Source organism: Crinia signifera, chromosome 5, assembly GCF_055691185.1.
Source record: "Crinia signifera chromosome 5, ASM5569118v1, whole genome shotgun sequence".
In the NCBI taxonomy this organism is placed as follows: domain Eukaryota; kingdom Metazoa; phylum Chordata; class Amphibia; order Anura; family Myobatrachidae; genus Crinia; species Crinia signifera.
The window spans coordinates 296,643,928-296,660,613 of NC_139221.1; the positions used below are offsets into that span (position 1 = coordinate 296,643,928).

General features: G+C 41.6%; 1 protein-coding gene across 1 annotated transcript in view; it reads right to left on the reverse strand.

The window, feature by feature from the left end:
• Window positions 1-16,686, reverse strand: part of LOC146081226 (macrophage mannose receptor 1-like) — a 282,981-nt gene that overhangs the window by 210,485 nt on the left and 55,810 nt on the right. The window contains exon 7 of the mRNA XM_083189331.1: window positions 9,223-9,422. Within this exon, the coding sequence (XP_083045457.1) occupies window positions 9,223-9,422 (200 nt within the window). The remainder of the gene's footprint in view (window positions 1-9,222; window positions 9,423-16,686) is intronic.

Below are 16,686 nucleotides of genomic sequence, written 5' to 3' on the forward strand. Positions count from 1 at the left end.
ATATCATTTCCCTGACGAAGTGGGGTAACCCCGAAACCGTTGGAAATAAACCTTTATTACCTTTATCAAGTCTGCTGAGTGCCGCCTCCGTGTGTACATATATATATATATATATATATATATATATATATATATATATATATATATAGTCTCGTAGGAAGGAACAGACAGCGGCACTCCAACGGTTTTCAACAGCGTGTATTAAAGCAAACCAACGTTTCGGGGTATCATTCACCCCTTTGTCAAGGTTTAAGTGCAATATTGCACTTAAACCTTGACAAAGGGGTGAATGATACCCCGAAACATTGGTTTGCTTTAATACACGCTGTTGAAAACCCTTGGAGTGCCGCTGTCTGTTTCTTCCTACGAGACTACCTGTTTGTTCCAGAAGGCACCCAGGTACTAAATCCCAGCTGAGGGAGTGCCTCTCTCTCTCTCTCTCTCTCTATGTTGGACGTCCGGAGGCTAATGTGTACACCAAAGCCCCGAGTTGTTATAAATGTGCTAATTGTGTCACATGCTCTTTCATGATAGCCTGTAAATCTTTCAGACACCCCCACTGTGATCGTACCTACGACATTAGGCATGTGTTATCTTGTAACTCATCCCATGTTGTTTACATTGTAACCTGTCCATGTGGTCTTATGTATGTGGGCCAGACCTCTCGCAAGTTTAAGGAGAGGATGGCCGCACATAGATCCTCCATTAGCCTCACTTTACGGGGCAAGGACGTGGATCAACCTGTTCCTCGTCATTTTAAAGCAGCAGGGCATCGATTGGAGGATTTAAAATATTATATCATTGACCATGTGCCCCAATCCCTTCGTAGGGGTGACAGGATTAAAACCTTGTTGGTGCGTGAGTCCCAGTGGATTTTGCGTTTGGGCACAACCAGGCCTGGTGGCCTAAACGACAAGATAAACTGGAACTCTTTGGGTTAAAACTGAGGTGTACTCTAGCACTAGCAGTGTCTATTATGTAGTATCCTTGCGCTAGTGTATATTTTTGATTGTATTTTTTTGTGAATTTGTGTATTGTTGCATGTATTCTATATATGTACTTTGCTTATGTTATGTTTATGTTTTTTACAGTCCCGCTGTATCGTGTCCCCGTGAGTCAGGGGTTGCAGGTCTGAGGCTGAGAGGCGGCACTGTCCGTGGACCGCACCAGACACCTTGTGCAACGCAAGCCTTCTTGGTTGCTATGGAGCCGAGGGTGACGCAACCGGAAGTGCGTCATCAGGAAGCCCACATGCGACGCAGACGGCGGGTGAGACGCGGCAGCGTGGTAAGTAGTGGGGTATATGTAGGTCCTGAAAACGTTCATACCTCAATACAGTTGTTTGTTTGTATGACAAGTCTCCAGAGTGCTCTTTTCTTGGACCCGCTATTATTATTGAAGTGGCACCGGAGCAGCTGACCGTTTGGAGTGCCGGCATAAGTGGAGATTATATATATATATATATATATATATACACACACACACACAAACACCAAGATGAGAAGGAGCGCCTCGTACTGCATTAAAAGAGTATTTTAATATGGGGTAAAACTTCACTCCAAGGTACAAACAGTAGGGACTCGTACCAATGTATAAAACACTGTGGGCTGGTTACCACACGGCATAAAATACCACGGCAATACAGCTGGGCAACAGGGCATCCTTCTGGCCACAGAAACGTCACAAACATCACACGCTGGCTTGCGGTGCATCGTCCAGGGAGACCGGAGCCAGGAGTTCAGCCAGTGTCAGCAGAGAGAGCGTCCGCAAGCCACGCCCTAACACGCTTCATCAGGAGACTTCGTCAGAGGGCAGTGTCTTTGCGGGCATTCAATAGATTTTAACCTCAAGTATGTGTCAATCAACATACAGAGGCCTGGCGAGATAGCCCAGGGCAGGCGACAGGGGGGGTCAAGGGGGACAAGTGTGATGGGCCCCGGAGATCTGAAGGGCCCCAAAGTTTCCATTCCCCGGCACGAACACTGCCCGTACTAGCTGGCCTGTCAGTGACCCTTGCGGCCCGGCCGTCTACTGTGCACCATCTGTTTTTGGCTGACTGACTCACTGTGTCACTGACTCTACTGACAGACTCACTGTGTGCCACTGCCATCTACTGTGTGTGCACCCTGCCATCTACTCTATGTTTGCGCACAGCCTGGGGCCACAGGCACACAGTCATACCGACCGCTGGTGCTGTGGCCTCAGTCTCTGGCTCCTGTACTTTTACTGAGCATGCGTGGGTCGTCTGTTCCACACTCTGCGAAAGACCTTCCCTGCCTGCTCGTAGTGCTCAGCGTTCTTTTGTGAAAATGACAGGCCAGCAGCAGGAGCCAGCAGGAAGCTGCAGCCAGGAGCCAAGCCAGCAGGACTGAGAACGAGAGGATCTGGAGCAGCGAAAGGTTAAATGAGGCTCATGCAGAAGAGCGTTGTGTGGATTTGGGATTAGGGGAGGGGCCCCAGAAATATCATTGTATAGAGCCCCAAGATTTCTGTTGCCAGCCCTGAGATAGCCCAATATCGGGAGAGTAAGATGTATCTACCACGCCTTTCAGTTCATTACACTGAATGTTTAGCTCAGTCTGGCAGTATTTGCTTATCACAAACCTGCACTATATATTTAACCCTGTGTACTAGCTTGGACCGGCATTCTATATTAACCCTGAACCGGGTACAGTAATGCAGGTTTTCTTTCATGAGAAAAAATAACAGTATATTAGTGTGCAGATATAAAATATTTTACCCATATTATAATTAATTTTTAGCCTAAACCTAAAAATCCTAAACGGGATATATATAGTATAAATTTAAATACTGGTTACTTTTCATTGTATATTCAACAAGAAAAAACACAGAACTTAGAAAACAAGCGTCTATGATACATCGCACTGTCACTTCATTCAAATGCAGTAACAAATGTATGTATATATATATATATATATATATATATATATATATATATATATATATATATATATATATATATATATATAGTCCAAAGAGCAGTCGCACCCGCTGACTTGTGTGAATGAACCGTGCCAGGTCACAATTAAATAAAGGTATAGTCCTGCTGAAATTGCCCCAGAGCAAACAGAACAACCGGCACCAGTCACTTGAAATTCAATATAGAATAATACTCATTTATTGAGAAAAATCCAGGCTCAGTTTAGACGAGATAATCATCATAGACACCCATCAGGCAGATACAACTAGGCAATACGTTACACGTCTCCTCGACGGCCGTTTCGGCGCACACAGCGCCTTCATCAAGAGGGGTCATCAAGACACTAAGCCAGAGACCTAGAGTTTATAGGGTGTACAGAGGGTGCTCTGGGGCAATTTCAGCAGGACTATACCTATATATATATATATATATATATATATATATATATATATACATACACACACCAATGTCTAGATACTGTATGCAGCTTATTCAGTCTGAATGAATTGTATAAAAATTATACACAATCAATTATACACAATCATATAATAAAATTCAATACATATACAAATAAAATTGAAAACTCTTAGTCAAAAAAGACTAGGGGAAATACGCAATGAATACACCTTTATAAATATCTCTTACTGGTTAACAAAAGGCGCAATCTCATACTCCTCATTTAGTAAAGATGGCGTAAGGGTGCCCAACTGAAGAATCCAATAAGATTCCTGTTTTATTGAAAATGTATCCCAATCTCCTCCCCTTTTATTTTTATGAGCCAGTTCTATACCCTTAAATGTGAGGCTACATGGGCCGCAGTTGTTATGTTCCTTAAAATATCCCGGTACACTATGATTAGTGACACCATGTTTAATGTTGTGAAGATGTTCTAAAATCCTAATTTTTAAAGGTCTCTTTGTTTAACCGACATATCTTAAATCGCAACCACACTTCAACATATAAACTGTATGTGTTGAGTTACAATTGATAAAATCTCTAACTCTCAATTTAGAGCCTCAATATCAGCACCTTTACTCACCAATTAACAGACTTTACAGCTGTTGCAAGGGTAACAACCCTTAATTGTTAAAAATGTGTTAGTAATAGGTTTAACATTTATAGTTTGTAAGACCAAAGACTTAACCGTATTCGCTCTCCTATAGACTATATGTGGGGCATCAGAAATTTGGGTACCCTGTACTGGGTCTAATTTTAAAACATTCCAGTGGTTCCTAAAGATCTTATTTAACTCATTCTCCTTGTTATTATAGGATCTTTGATAGTGGAGGAACTATTTGATTCAAGAGAGGGTGTATTTTGATCTTTAATTCTAAGTAGATCTTCTCGTACCAATCCCCTAGCTCTAGCCAGAGACCCATTAATAATACCAGCCAGATATCCTCTTTCTTTGAATCTTTGGATGTAAATTTTAGATTGTTCCTCGAACACAGCTGGGTCAGAACAATTTCTCTTCAGCCTGAGAAATTGTGAGAACGGGATGTTGTCTTTCCATGGCCATCTACCACTGGGTACCCCACAAAGAACCCCATTAAGAATAAAAAGAAGATTAGGTGAAGGAGGGGAAATGGGACTACCCAGAAGGGAACCAAAGATACAGTCAGTACTGTAATGACCGGGCTAAATCATCCTCCTACATCACCTTTAAATACAAAAGGCATTTTTAATATATCCAAAAGAATCCTGAAAGAAAGGGAAATTGCGGTCCTAAAAAGAGGCCTCTCTTTCCCCCCTCAAAAGGACCCAGCAAAGTTGATTTAATGATAGATCTTAATCTCTTTGCTAGGAAATGAACCCTTAAGAGACATTTCCTTAGGAAACCAGAGATAACTAATGTAAATGGTTTAAATGAGACAGAGACTGTGTCATCTGGGTTAAAGTTGAAATCTACATATTATCCCCTTGAGTCCAGAGGTCTCTTCATTGATCTTTTCTCAGATCTGTTAAATAGGACTTTGAAAAATTGGATATGGAAAAAAACAGGACAGTCCATTCTAAGTTGAAAATAATCTGATGCTTTAAAGGATTTATTGTTTCAATTAGGATCAAAGTCAGAGTTATCTGAGTGACTTTACAGCAACTTTCCACTGAAATCATGATTTTGATCACCTGAATCTACCACATTTATACATGGACTGCTTATATGGAACTTTGATTCCTAATCTCCTTCTCTAATTGTATCCGGAGGCTGATCTGAGGCGACCATACAAGAACTGCAAGTTCAACCAGGTTTACTTAAAAATACCCCAACTGGGTCTGTGGACAATACCATCTGATTACCACACACAAAACCCCATTGGGACTGCTGGCCACCTGGTGCAATATCCGTCGCTATACAACTAAAAGAAGATCTATCACAACCCACCATTAAAAGCACCACTAGTGTTTTTACATTGTATATGAAATAATATGTTTTTTTATGGAATTCCATACAGTATATACTTTTTAATATTTTATTTGTATTCAAATATTGTATATAGAACAATTGTCTATTCATATTCATTATATAACAGACGGTGCTGGTACATTCTTTCTCTTTTGGTACTAACTTTCAATTGGGGCTGAAAACCCCCGTACCAGCTGCCAGGTAGTGAGAGCTCCTCCCAACCTCTCATTTTTCAAGAACTAGAATAGGCTGTCAAGTTTCACCTGAAAGTACTCTTTTTCTGGCCATTTTGAGAGTATATTCGAACCCACAAATGTGATGCTCCAGATACTCAACTAGCTCAAATGAAGACAGTTTTATACAGTTGGAGCCATTCTTATCATTTCTGCCAGTGCGCGATCCGCTGGTATATGGCAGCTGTTGCGCCGGCAGACATGGATGATCATCTCCGAAGTGCACGCGCCCCATTCACCAGAGGAGGATGATGATCGGCGCATGGGAGCCAATCAGATGAGAGCGCCTCCATCTGTAGCTTCTCTAACAAGCAAGCCCGTTTTCAGCTGTGCTAACATAATTGCACAAGGGTTTTCAAGGGTTTTCTAATCAGCCATTAGTCTTCTAATGAAATTAGCAAACACAATGTACCATTATTGGAGTGATGGATGCTAGAAATTGGCCTCTATACCCCTATGCAGATATTCATTTAAAAAGGTAGTATTAAATTAAGTTATTAATTTAATGTTATCTTCAGTGAAAAAAAACTTTCAAAAATAAAATTTATTTATAAGTGACCCCAAACTTTTGAACGGTATATATAAAAAAAAAACTAAAAGACCTCTCAAAAAAGAATATTGGAACACATGTCAAGTATTAGAAATAGGGATAAGCAGAACATGAGGCCCCTAAGGCCCATGCAAAACATTTCTTCAGTTACCATTAGGGAAATTCAAGAGGACTGCAAGCATTTGGTATGTGAAGCTCGCAGCTTACCAAGTCCTGGAGGGCACACCCTGCCGCATAACTGACTTTTATTTGACTTATATTTGACATCAGCTGGCCACCCCCAGGCACACCTTCCCTCACCTGAATGCCCATGGGAACTCCCAGTTTTTTAATGGGGATGCCCATGAAATGCTGGGCATTCCCATGGGAGACATCTGGGCCTGCGCTCCATGCTCCCTGCCCGTGCGAACGGGCCTGCGATTATAAAATACAATTTAAAGAATAATGACTGCGCCTGAACACTGCAGCCCTTGATTAAACAGGGGACTCCTTAAATCCCAAACAATGGCAATACAAAAAGTTGAGAAATCATAGGCGCTGTGTTCTTTTTAGTTCCTTGGTTTAGTGTACCAAAGGCTTGTGTGGTGAATCCTTGTCCAGCAGGTGACTAAAGGACCCTGATAACTGACCTTAAGCCAGTGCCCTATGTGCACATCAAGGTATCTTTAGTCAGCTGGTCTCGTCATACACCGATACACGATACAAACAGTCTGGTCTCCTCAGCGGGGGACTCAAAAGGTAGATGACTTACCAAGGACTAATGCCCTATGTTCATCAAAAGGTATCTTTGATCGTGATGTCACTCCAATCAGGCAATCCAGGTCACATAAAAAAGATTTATTTTCAAAGTGCGATGGATACAGCATAAAATACTAAAAAGTCCAATAAAAGTACAGCAAAGTACACGAAAAGTACAAAGGTACAAAAAGTTGAAATGGCGAGGAGATTTTGGGTCTGGTCGGCAAAAATTTTGGGGCACCCTCCTATCCGGATGGAGGGGATACCACCATAAAGGGCTCAAGATGTTAATTAGCCAAAAAGCCTTCAGCACTCAAAAGTCCTCACCTCCCACCTATTTGACGTCAGCTGGCCACCCCCAGGCACACCTTCCCTCAGCTGAATGCCCATGGGAACTCCCAGTTTTTTAATGGGGATGCCCATGAAATGCTGGGCATTCCCATGGGAGACATCTGGGCCTGCGCTCCATGCTCCCTGCCCGTGCGAACGGGCCTGCGATTATGTAAGTCGCTGAGTCAGTTCGCCCAGGGACCCTGCACATGTGAATAAACATTATGCACAGAAAGGAAAGATTGCTCCCCCATACAAACGCGTGTGAAGTAGAATGACCCCCAATATTTTACATAGTAGTTAAGGCTGAATAAAGACTTGAGTTCAACCTTTGAACTCTACTATGCAACTCATGGATGACAATTATCATATACAGTATTAATCACTTCTATATTCCAATAAGTTAGGATATTACATACACTTTTTAAATGTATCACTAGTTGAGCATCAATATATTTATTCATATCCTATTCACAATTGGTTCCTAATAATTAATAACACAGTTAATGTTTTTCACAGTTTTGACTTTTATTCATGTCTTGGTACTAACTAGATACTTACCTACACTTCTTTTGTTGATTTGGACACATATATGTTTATTTCTCACATCCAACCAATGTTCTGATAATATATCACTCTATCAGATTATCTGACCTATTATTTACAAACCATATGCCACATCCATTTTCCCCATTTTGTATAAATTGCAGGAACCTGAATTTAACAATTATTTAGACATGCCTCTCATCCTGACAGGAAGAGTGACATTGTGCATATCCAAAATTATGGTGTGTGACCTTGCTGGAATTACTGAAAACCGTAAACCCTGCCCTCATTTTTTATCACTATATGAGCATATCCAAGAGCTGTTGGACATGCCCCCAGACCCTTGAGTGAATAGATACCAAAACCAGTATACTGTAGTTGGGAGGTATGTTTTGAGTAAGATGTGTGCGGACTTCTGTGTTTAGGTCTTGATTCATCATCATATTTTGGCTTAGCTAAAACCACCCTCAATTGTTATGATTCAGATTTCAGTCTGGCTTAAAATCAGTAGAAAAAACTGATTATCATAAAAAATTGATAATCGATAAAATTGTTAACATTTTTAAATTTTTGCAATTTAAAACTCAACATTTAGATTTAAAATTCAAATTCTAAACAACGGTAAGATTCAGGGGTCCAGACTGGGTTTTATTTCGGTTTGGATCCATAAAATTTGTGTGGTTCTGGATTTCTGACAGCAGCAGCCTGCAAAGTTATGTCCATCATCATGCTCCTCATTCATTCTTGAGGAAGCAGGGTACCATCTGATATGTGTATCAGTTTCCTCTATGCGCATAGGCCACAAATAAGAGACTTGAATAGATCACTGTTAGCTCTGGCATTTGTCAAAGACTAGGTGTGTCTTACAGAACAAGGAAACTGGTTTTAACTGACAAATGCTTGTTACAATGTACTATTCAGCTTTAGACATTCTTAAATCCAAGACCAGGATGTATCACATAGAAACTGAAGGAGGCTCATGAGTGCAGCCCCTCTCCCACTTACTGTACCTAGCATGGTTAGGGAGCAGGGCAGCATGGTCTCCTCCTCAGAGTGTGACACCAGGCTGTGACATCAAATCCCAGTGCTGCACTCAATTCATTATCAACATGGAGACAAGATTAGCAATTTTACAGGTATGAAGATGCCAACTACTGCCCCACCATCTCAACAGCTGGGGTATAGTGAGGGGTGCCAGCTGCTGACATTATGAAACTCATTTATTAATTTAGATGCTACCAAAATCTAGCGCTTTAGGTTTGCTGGTTTGCCAATAGCAGCTATATAATCTTTGCTTGGACATACTGATTCCACACAATATGGCTGAACTAAGGAGACATTTACTAGAGAATTGATGAAATCTTAATTCAGTGAAATTGGTGGATTGGAGTTCTAGGTCGGATTATTACACCTGCTTGCAAACCTACTGTAGGTGCGCTTCTAGTTGTGAAGCTCTCTGTACTTCTATCAGTCTACTTACTTTGTAACATGCAGATAAGAGGGTGGATGTTGCCCATCCATCTGGGCATGTTGGTGCTGCTGTTGTGGTCGGGGCAGGAGGCATCGTTACTCCCTGTGCAGATTTCTTGCAGATGTACTTAGCTTTCTCATCACAGTTGACAACATCCCACAATCCGACTTTGTTTCCAGTTCTCATAACAACACAGCCTTGTTTTCTTCCTGCAAAGTTCATATGAATGTTATGATGCAAATATAACTGAGACTGTAAATAGGTTAAAACAATTAAATCCAAAATTCTTAAACCAATCTCTATCAGGAGCAAAAACTCACTCTGATGAACTTTAACATGGGAGAAACTGCCCCTCTCTAGATATATAGATGTAACCACCTGTAATCATCTTTTCCTGATTTTAATGACTCGCTCCCGTTTGTTGCTCCAAATTTTCACCCGTGGTTAAGAATAGCAACGCTGCGATATTGCTGCTCAATGCATTTCTATTAGGAGGTATGGGAGGTATTCTATTAGGTGACGGAGCAAATTAGAGCCAAGTGCATGGCAACGGGACCGCACTAACCCCCATGGGAGTCGCAGATGGAGATTTTCAAGGGATAGATGAGCACGGCTACATCTGCAGTGCCCATTTGCCACTAGTTCCCCGTTCCTCAAAGAATCAAATGCAAACTAACTCACCTCCCATAACCACCTTTTTCCTCCATACATATTCAGGATCGTCTTGACTCATATTACAGTACCTCCCCACCTCCATTACCGCCTAGAACGTCAACACGTAACATGGTAAAACCCAGCAAAACCCCAGCAAAAGCTGGCACCACCCCACCTTCGCCTAAACTTGCGTTACCTCAGGTGACTGCACATTCGGACGCAGAGGACACATCCCTCCCCAATTCTGATGTGGCTACCCTACTTCTAAATGCTATCATGCCTAAGATTGAGGAGAAACTTGAATCCCTTATGCCTATGATAGATGATAAGCTCCAGACTTTCTTGCCCAAATTTGAAGAGAAGTTTGACCAACTTTTTCCTAACATAGACAAGAGGTTGGACAAGCTTCAATCCTCTCTTGACTCCGCACTGAATCGTCTGACCGACCATACTAATAGATTAGATATGGTGGAACAAAGGGTCAGCGATGCTGAGGATACTTTGCATACCTTGCAGACATCCTGTACTTCCACTGCTTCCTCCTATTAGGTGCTCGCTGCTAAGGTAGACGATTTGGAGAACCGCCATAGGCGGAATAACCTCCACTTCGTGGGTATCCCCGAACAAGTTAGGGGTTTGCCCTTGATAGATTACTTGAGCAAGCAACTGGTCAAAACCCTACATCTACAGGATGAAAAATGGGTGCCAAAAATAGAACGAGCACACAGATTAGGCCCTAAGCGGGAAAAACCTACTGCTAACCCACGCCCTGTGATTACGAAATTTCTGGACTACCGCGACAAAGAGCGAATTTTAAGTGCCTTTAAACGCCAGCGTGATTTGACAATCAATGGCGCGAGGATCCTGGTCTTCCAGGACTTCTCGGTCGCGGTGGCCCAGAAAAGGGATCTCCCCGATCTGTAAATACTTGATAGATAATAACAAAAGATGTGCACTAATGTACCCGGCCAAACTTAAAATTACCGACAATGGGCAAACCTACATTTTTGATAACCCAACTGACGCCCGGGCTCACATCTTTCCAAGCGCCCAGCGCAGAGGTTGCTCTGTTATGTATTTTGACAGATCTGTCTATCTCCAGGATTTTTTGTGCGAGGGGCCTGGGTCCATGCCTGCTGCTTCTTTTTTGTGCCATCCGTGCTTTCTGGGACAGGGATGGAATTGTCCACGCTGAAACTATAGCTCTCCACTTCTTCCCACCCACAGGTATAGGATGACGACACGACTTCCACTTGCCCAACACTCAATAACCCAAACTCCTTGTTCCCTTAAAATTACTTCATGGAATATGGGAGGTCTAAACACGCCCAATAAACGTAAAAAAATAACTGCTTTTAAAAAAAAACATAAATCAGACATAATTTTTATTCAGGAGACTCACTGGAAACAAGACAAGGCCTCAACGCTATGCGATAGCTGGATCAATGATTGTATATCTGCTTCATATCACTCTAAATCTCGTGGTGTAGCAATTCTTTTTTCCAAAAGATTGCCATATACTATCATTGATACTATCAAGGATCCGGAGGGACGTTTCCTATTGCTTGATGTCTAAATTTATGATGTAAACTATACCCTTATTAATATATACGCCCCCAATACGGATCAGTTGCCCTTTTACCAGTCCTTGTTCCAACTCTTGTACAGTAGATCCACTCACAATTTGATCATGGGGGTTGATTTTAACACAGTTTCTAATCCTTCTCTCGACAAGTCGTCCAGACCCCCATCTCTTACTACACCTCAGTGGAACCACATCCATCGCTTACCAACCGATCACTCCTATGGAGACTCCTTAATCCCACCAATAGGTCCTATACATTCCACAGATCTTTCTGTCGAATCGATTATATCCTAGTCTCTTCACATTTGTTTACATACACCTGAGTCGGCCTCTTTAGGCGATATAGCCATTTCGGATCATGCTCCAGTCTTTGTGACACTCGAGGCTGGCTCCATGGGCACAAGTCCTTTTGTGCGGCGTTTCCCCTCGTACCTCTACCGTTCTGATCAATTTAGGATGTTCCTCAAACATAAGTGGGCAGAGTTCCTGGATGTCAACTTAGAATACTGGGACAACCCTGTCGTTTTGGGAAACGTCAAAAGTAGTCATGAGGGGCCACATCATGTCATACATTGCAAAGAGAAATAAGGACAATAATTCTCAACATAGGGAACTACAACATGCTCTACGGGCTACGCTAACATCCTATATATCGAACCCCACAACAGAATCACATGAAACGTACACCACAGCCCTCCAGCTACTAGACAGCTTCCTAGCGGCCCAAGCACAACTGAAACTTGACTACTCCAAACAACGGTACTTCCGTTGGGGTAATAAAACAGGAACACTGTTAGCTAATATGACCAAAAGTTTTAAATTGACATCATATAGCTACTATAAAGGATAACCATTCATCCACCTTACTCACTAAAACATCTGATATTGTAAAAACATTCCAAGACTATTTCTCACAACTATATGCAGCGACCCCACATGACTCCATACTGATGTCTAAACTATTAGACGAAGCTAACCTCCCATGCATATCACCTCTACAACAAGAAAATCTAGAGGCCAATATCACTGAGGAAGAGATAAGAAGGGCCATAACGTCTATGCATTTAAACAAAGGTCCTGGACCCGATGGATACTCTATAGAATACTATAAGCTTCTCCAACATGATGCCATACCTACACTTCTTAACCTTTATACTCATATCCAAACTGAAAACCCTATATTTCCCAACTTTAACCAGGCATTCACCACCCTTATACCGAAACCAGATAGAGATCTTACTTTACCCTCTTCCTATCGCCCCATCATTTTATTAAATATCGATTTCAAAATCCTAGCGAAAATTTTAGCAGACAGACTTCAAACCTTTTTGAATTCTATATTCACGAAACACCAACTTGGTTTTGTTAAGGGCCGACACTCGGTCTGTGGTATACGTACTGCAATAGCAGCGGTGATGGCAGCTAGTCTACAACCCACCATACCTAATATGATCCTTAGCCTCGACGCCACCAAGGCGTTTGATATGGTGTCATGACAGTATCTACATATATGAAGTTCTCGATAGGCAGGGTTTTGGACCAAGATTCCAACAAATGATAAAAATTTTCTACACTACGCCTGTCACCTCACTATTGGTTAATGGAACTATAGGCGAAAAACTGGGCTTGTCCCGGGGTACAGGGTTTTCCACTCTCGCCCCTACTTTTTAATTTAGCCTTGGATCCCATGCTTCGGGTGTTGCAGAGCTGACCGCAGTTCACAGGCATTAAGTTGAGAGGGGAAGAATTAAAAATATCTGCTTTTGCTGATGATGTTCTACTTTCCATATCATCGCCCAGGAGGACTCTGGGACCGCTGATGGACCGTATCAAGGAATTTGGTTCGATTTCAGGTTTTGAAGTCAATTTTGAGAAATCCATAGCACTCTATTTGAAACCAGGATATGCCCGCCCAGCTTGGTTTAGAGAAATCCCCATTAATTGGACCACAAAATGTATTACCTATCTTGGTATACAACTCCCCAAAAATCTCCAAACCCTATACAACCTCAATTTGAAAAGTATCATACGGGGAATGCGAGACGACACTGAACGATGGCGACATTTAAACTTATCATACCTAGGTCGAGCTAACCTAGTCAAGATGGTCCTCTTCCCTATAATTCTGTACCCATTACAATCCCTTCCAATTATATTGACCAACCGGGACTCCATAGAAATTGACCGGATTATCCGCACATTCATCTGGCAAGGTAGAAGGGCGAGAATTGGCATGGTTAAGCTACAGCAATGTCGTTCCAATGGGGGTATTAATTTACCCAATATAACAAAATACTGCCATGCTTCACACTTGCGCTACCCCCGTGATTGGACACATGGTAAAAGTATGTCCTCTAACCCTGGTTTAGAGTCATCTTTCCTGAATGGCGATAATTTAATTGTATTTCTACATTCCCATGATGAAGATATACCTGCCCCAATTCAAGCTAACCCATTGTTAATGTCCACCCGTAAAGCCTGGCACATATTGCGCCATAACCAAGTGTTGAACCCATATGTGTCGCTCTTCCTTCCCTTGGTCTCAAACCCGAACTTCCAGGATGACAATGCATATTATCCTTTCACAATGTGGGCGCAACTCGGGATAACCAATGTGGGACACCTTGTCAATATTGATACGAGGAAACCACTTACATTCACACAGGCAGTGGACAAGTTCCCATTCCTACAGTCCTTCCCTTTGGCATTCTCCCAGGCCCAACATTATGTGGCTGGTCTCTCCAGAAAGCTCTCCTTATCTGACTTTACCAACCCCCTGGTTTCTCTGTTACAAACAGAGAACTCCTCATTCAAGGCAATCTCTGTACATTACAATTTCCTTTGCACCCCTATCCAATATGATGACTTAAAACTGGGCTGGCACAATCATTTGAACTTTCTGTGAGACTGGTCCCTGCAACACCTTACACAGAATTGTTTTTAAATATACTACACCGTACATACTTGTCACCTCAATTTTTGATGTGGCAAATTGACGACCACTCATGCCTTCGATGCGGTGCACAAAGGGCAGAATTGTACCATTGCTTGTGGGAATATCCAATAATTTGGGGGTTTTGGGCTCAAATTTGGAAACATGCTACTCAGCATCTAGTGTCTAGCTTCCCCATAACACCTGAATGGGCAATATTTGGCATTATGCCAGAGGGGACGCGAGTCCCGCAAGGGGTCCGAAAACTGCTGATCATCCTGTCCGCAGTTGCTAAGAAGTGTATTCTTCAACTCTGGTTGCACCCTACAGCTCCCCCGTTCTCACTTTTCTTAAACAAATTATTTCACATTTTCCAAATGGAGTGGCTTGAAGCTTCTCTACAAAAAGAAAAGTTCAATAAAACAAAATGTGACACTTGGGAGAGCTACATTGACACCCTATCTCCAACATTAAAAAGCCAAATTGGAAACTGTTTTAAAAACACATTATTGTACAAGACTAGGGTATTTGCACAGGACCCCCCAATCTCATAGAATACTATTTACTCTGGAACTCCACTTTTTCAGATGTCACAGTGCGTGTAATGGAGTTAATAAATGGCGTGGACCCGGCCTTCTCTTGTGATTCCCATTATATATAATCTTTGTACTTTATTTGCTTTCCTGTATGTTCACTGACTTTTTGTGGAATGCTATTGCATGGTGAAAATGTCACGTGTATTATTATTATTTTATCCTATTTTATTTTATTGTCTTTTACCGTTGACAAACACCTTGTTTTAAGTGAAATGTGTTTATACCTCTGTACACATTGTACCTCTATCTCATTGATCTGTAATGCTTCAATAAAAGAAAATTGATAAAAAAATAATAATAATAATATAGCAGTCTAGTAGGTAATGAAACTAAACTACTAGGTAGGTAGGCAGTAGCACTGGCAGTGGCCACCACAAAAGGTAGTTACACAGCACCAGTAGCAGACTATTATGCACCAGCAGAATTCATAATAATTCATTTTATTATTAGGTACTGCTTGGCAGTGGCACTCAGTGGCACATGTCAGTGCACCAGCAGCATGGAATTATTTTTTACAGTCCCACACAACACAAGTATTATTTTTTTATTAAATTATATATAGCAGCCTAGTATGTAGTTGTACTACTAGGTAGGTACACTTAGGCAGTAGCACTGCCAGTGGCAACAGTGGACTGAGTAAATAATACTGGCAACCTCTATTCACAGTATTCAGTGCAGGCAGCACCAGTGGACTATATATAATTAAATTAATTAAATATTAATAATATAGCAGTCTAGTAGGTAGTGAAACTAAACTACTAGGTAGGTAGGCAGTAGCACTGGCAGTGGCCACCACAAAAGGTAGTTACACAGCACCAGTAGCAGACTATTATGCACCAGCAGAATTTATAATAATTAATTGTATTATTAGGCAGTGGCACTCAGTGGCACACGTCAGTGCACCAGCAGCATGGAATTATTTTTTACAGTCACACGCAGCACAAGCATTATTTTTTAATTAAATTATATATAGCAGCCTAGTATGTACTAGGCAGGTACACTTAGGCAGTAGAACTGCCAGTGGCAACAGTGGACTGAGTAAATAATACTGGCAGATTCAGTGCAGGCAACACCAGTGGACTAATATATATATATATATATATATATATATATATATATATATATATATATATATATATATTATTACAGCACAGCACCAGAGGTAGGCCCCAGCACAGAGGAGACAGTAGTACTTGCATCTTACACATTATGCCACATGGAATGAGCCAAAAATCACACTGACTGAGCCAAAATTCACACTATGGCACATGGATTGAGTCAAAATTCACGTTATGCCACATGGATTGAGCCAAAATACACACTATACCAAACGGATTGAGCAAAAATAATTCACACTATGCTTCATAAACAGGGGCATTGACACAAAATTGACACCATAATGCAAATTACATGTCAAGCCACACACCATAATGTCCATTACTTATTATGCCATTACCGTAATGCCTATTAAAAATTATGCTACATAAGTGCTGCTTAACTACTTGCTCATTTCCAGGGGTTCCATGCTTGTTGCCATGTGGGATTACATGCTCATTGCCAAGGGGGAATACATGCTTGAGGTAACTGGGGGACAGCCACCACTGGGCAGAAGTGACAGCCATTGACAGCCGGGGAAAGAGCAAGGGGGTTCCCAGCTGTATTCAGAGCACTGCAGGTCCCTCCTATTTGAAATAATACCCCTTTCC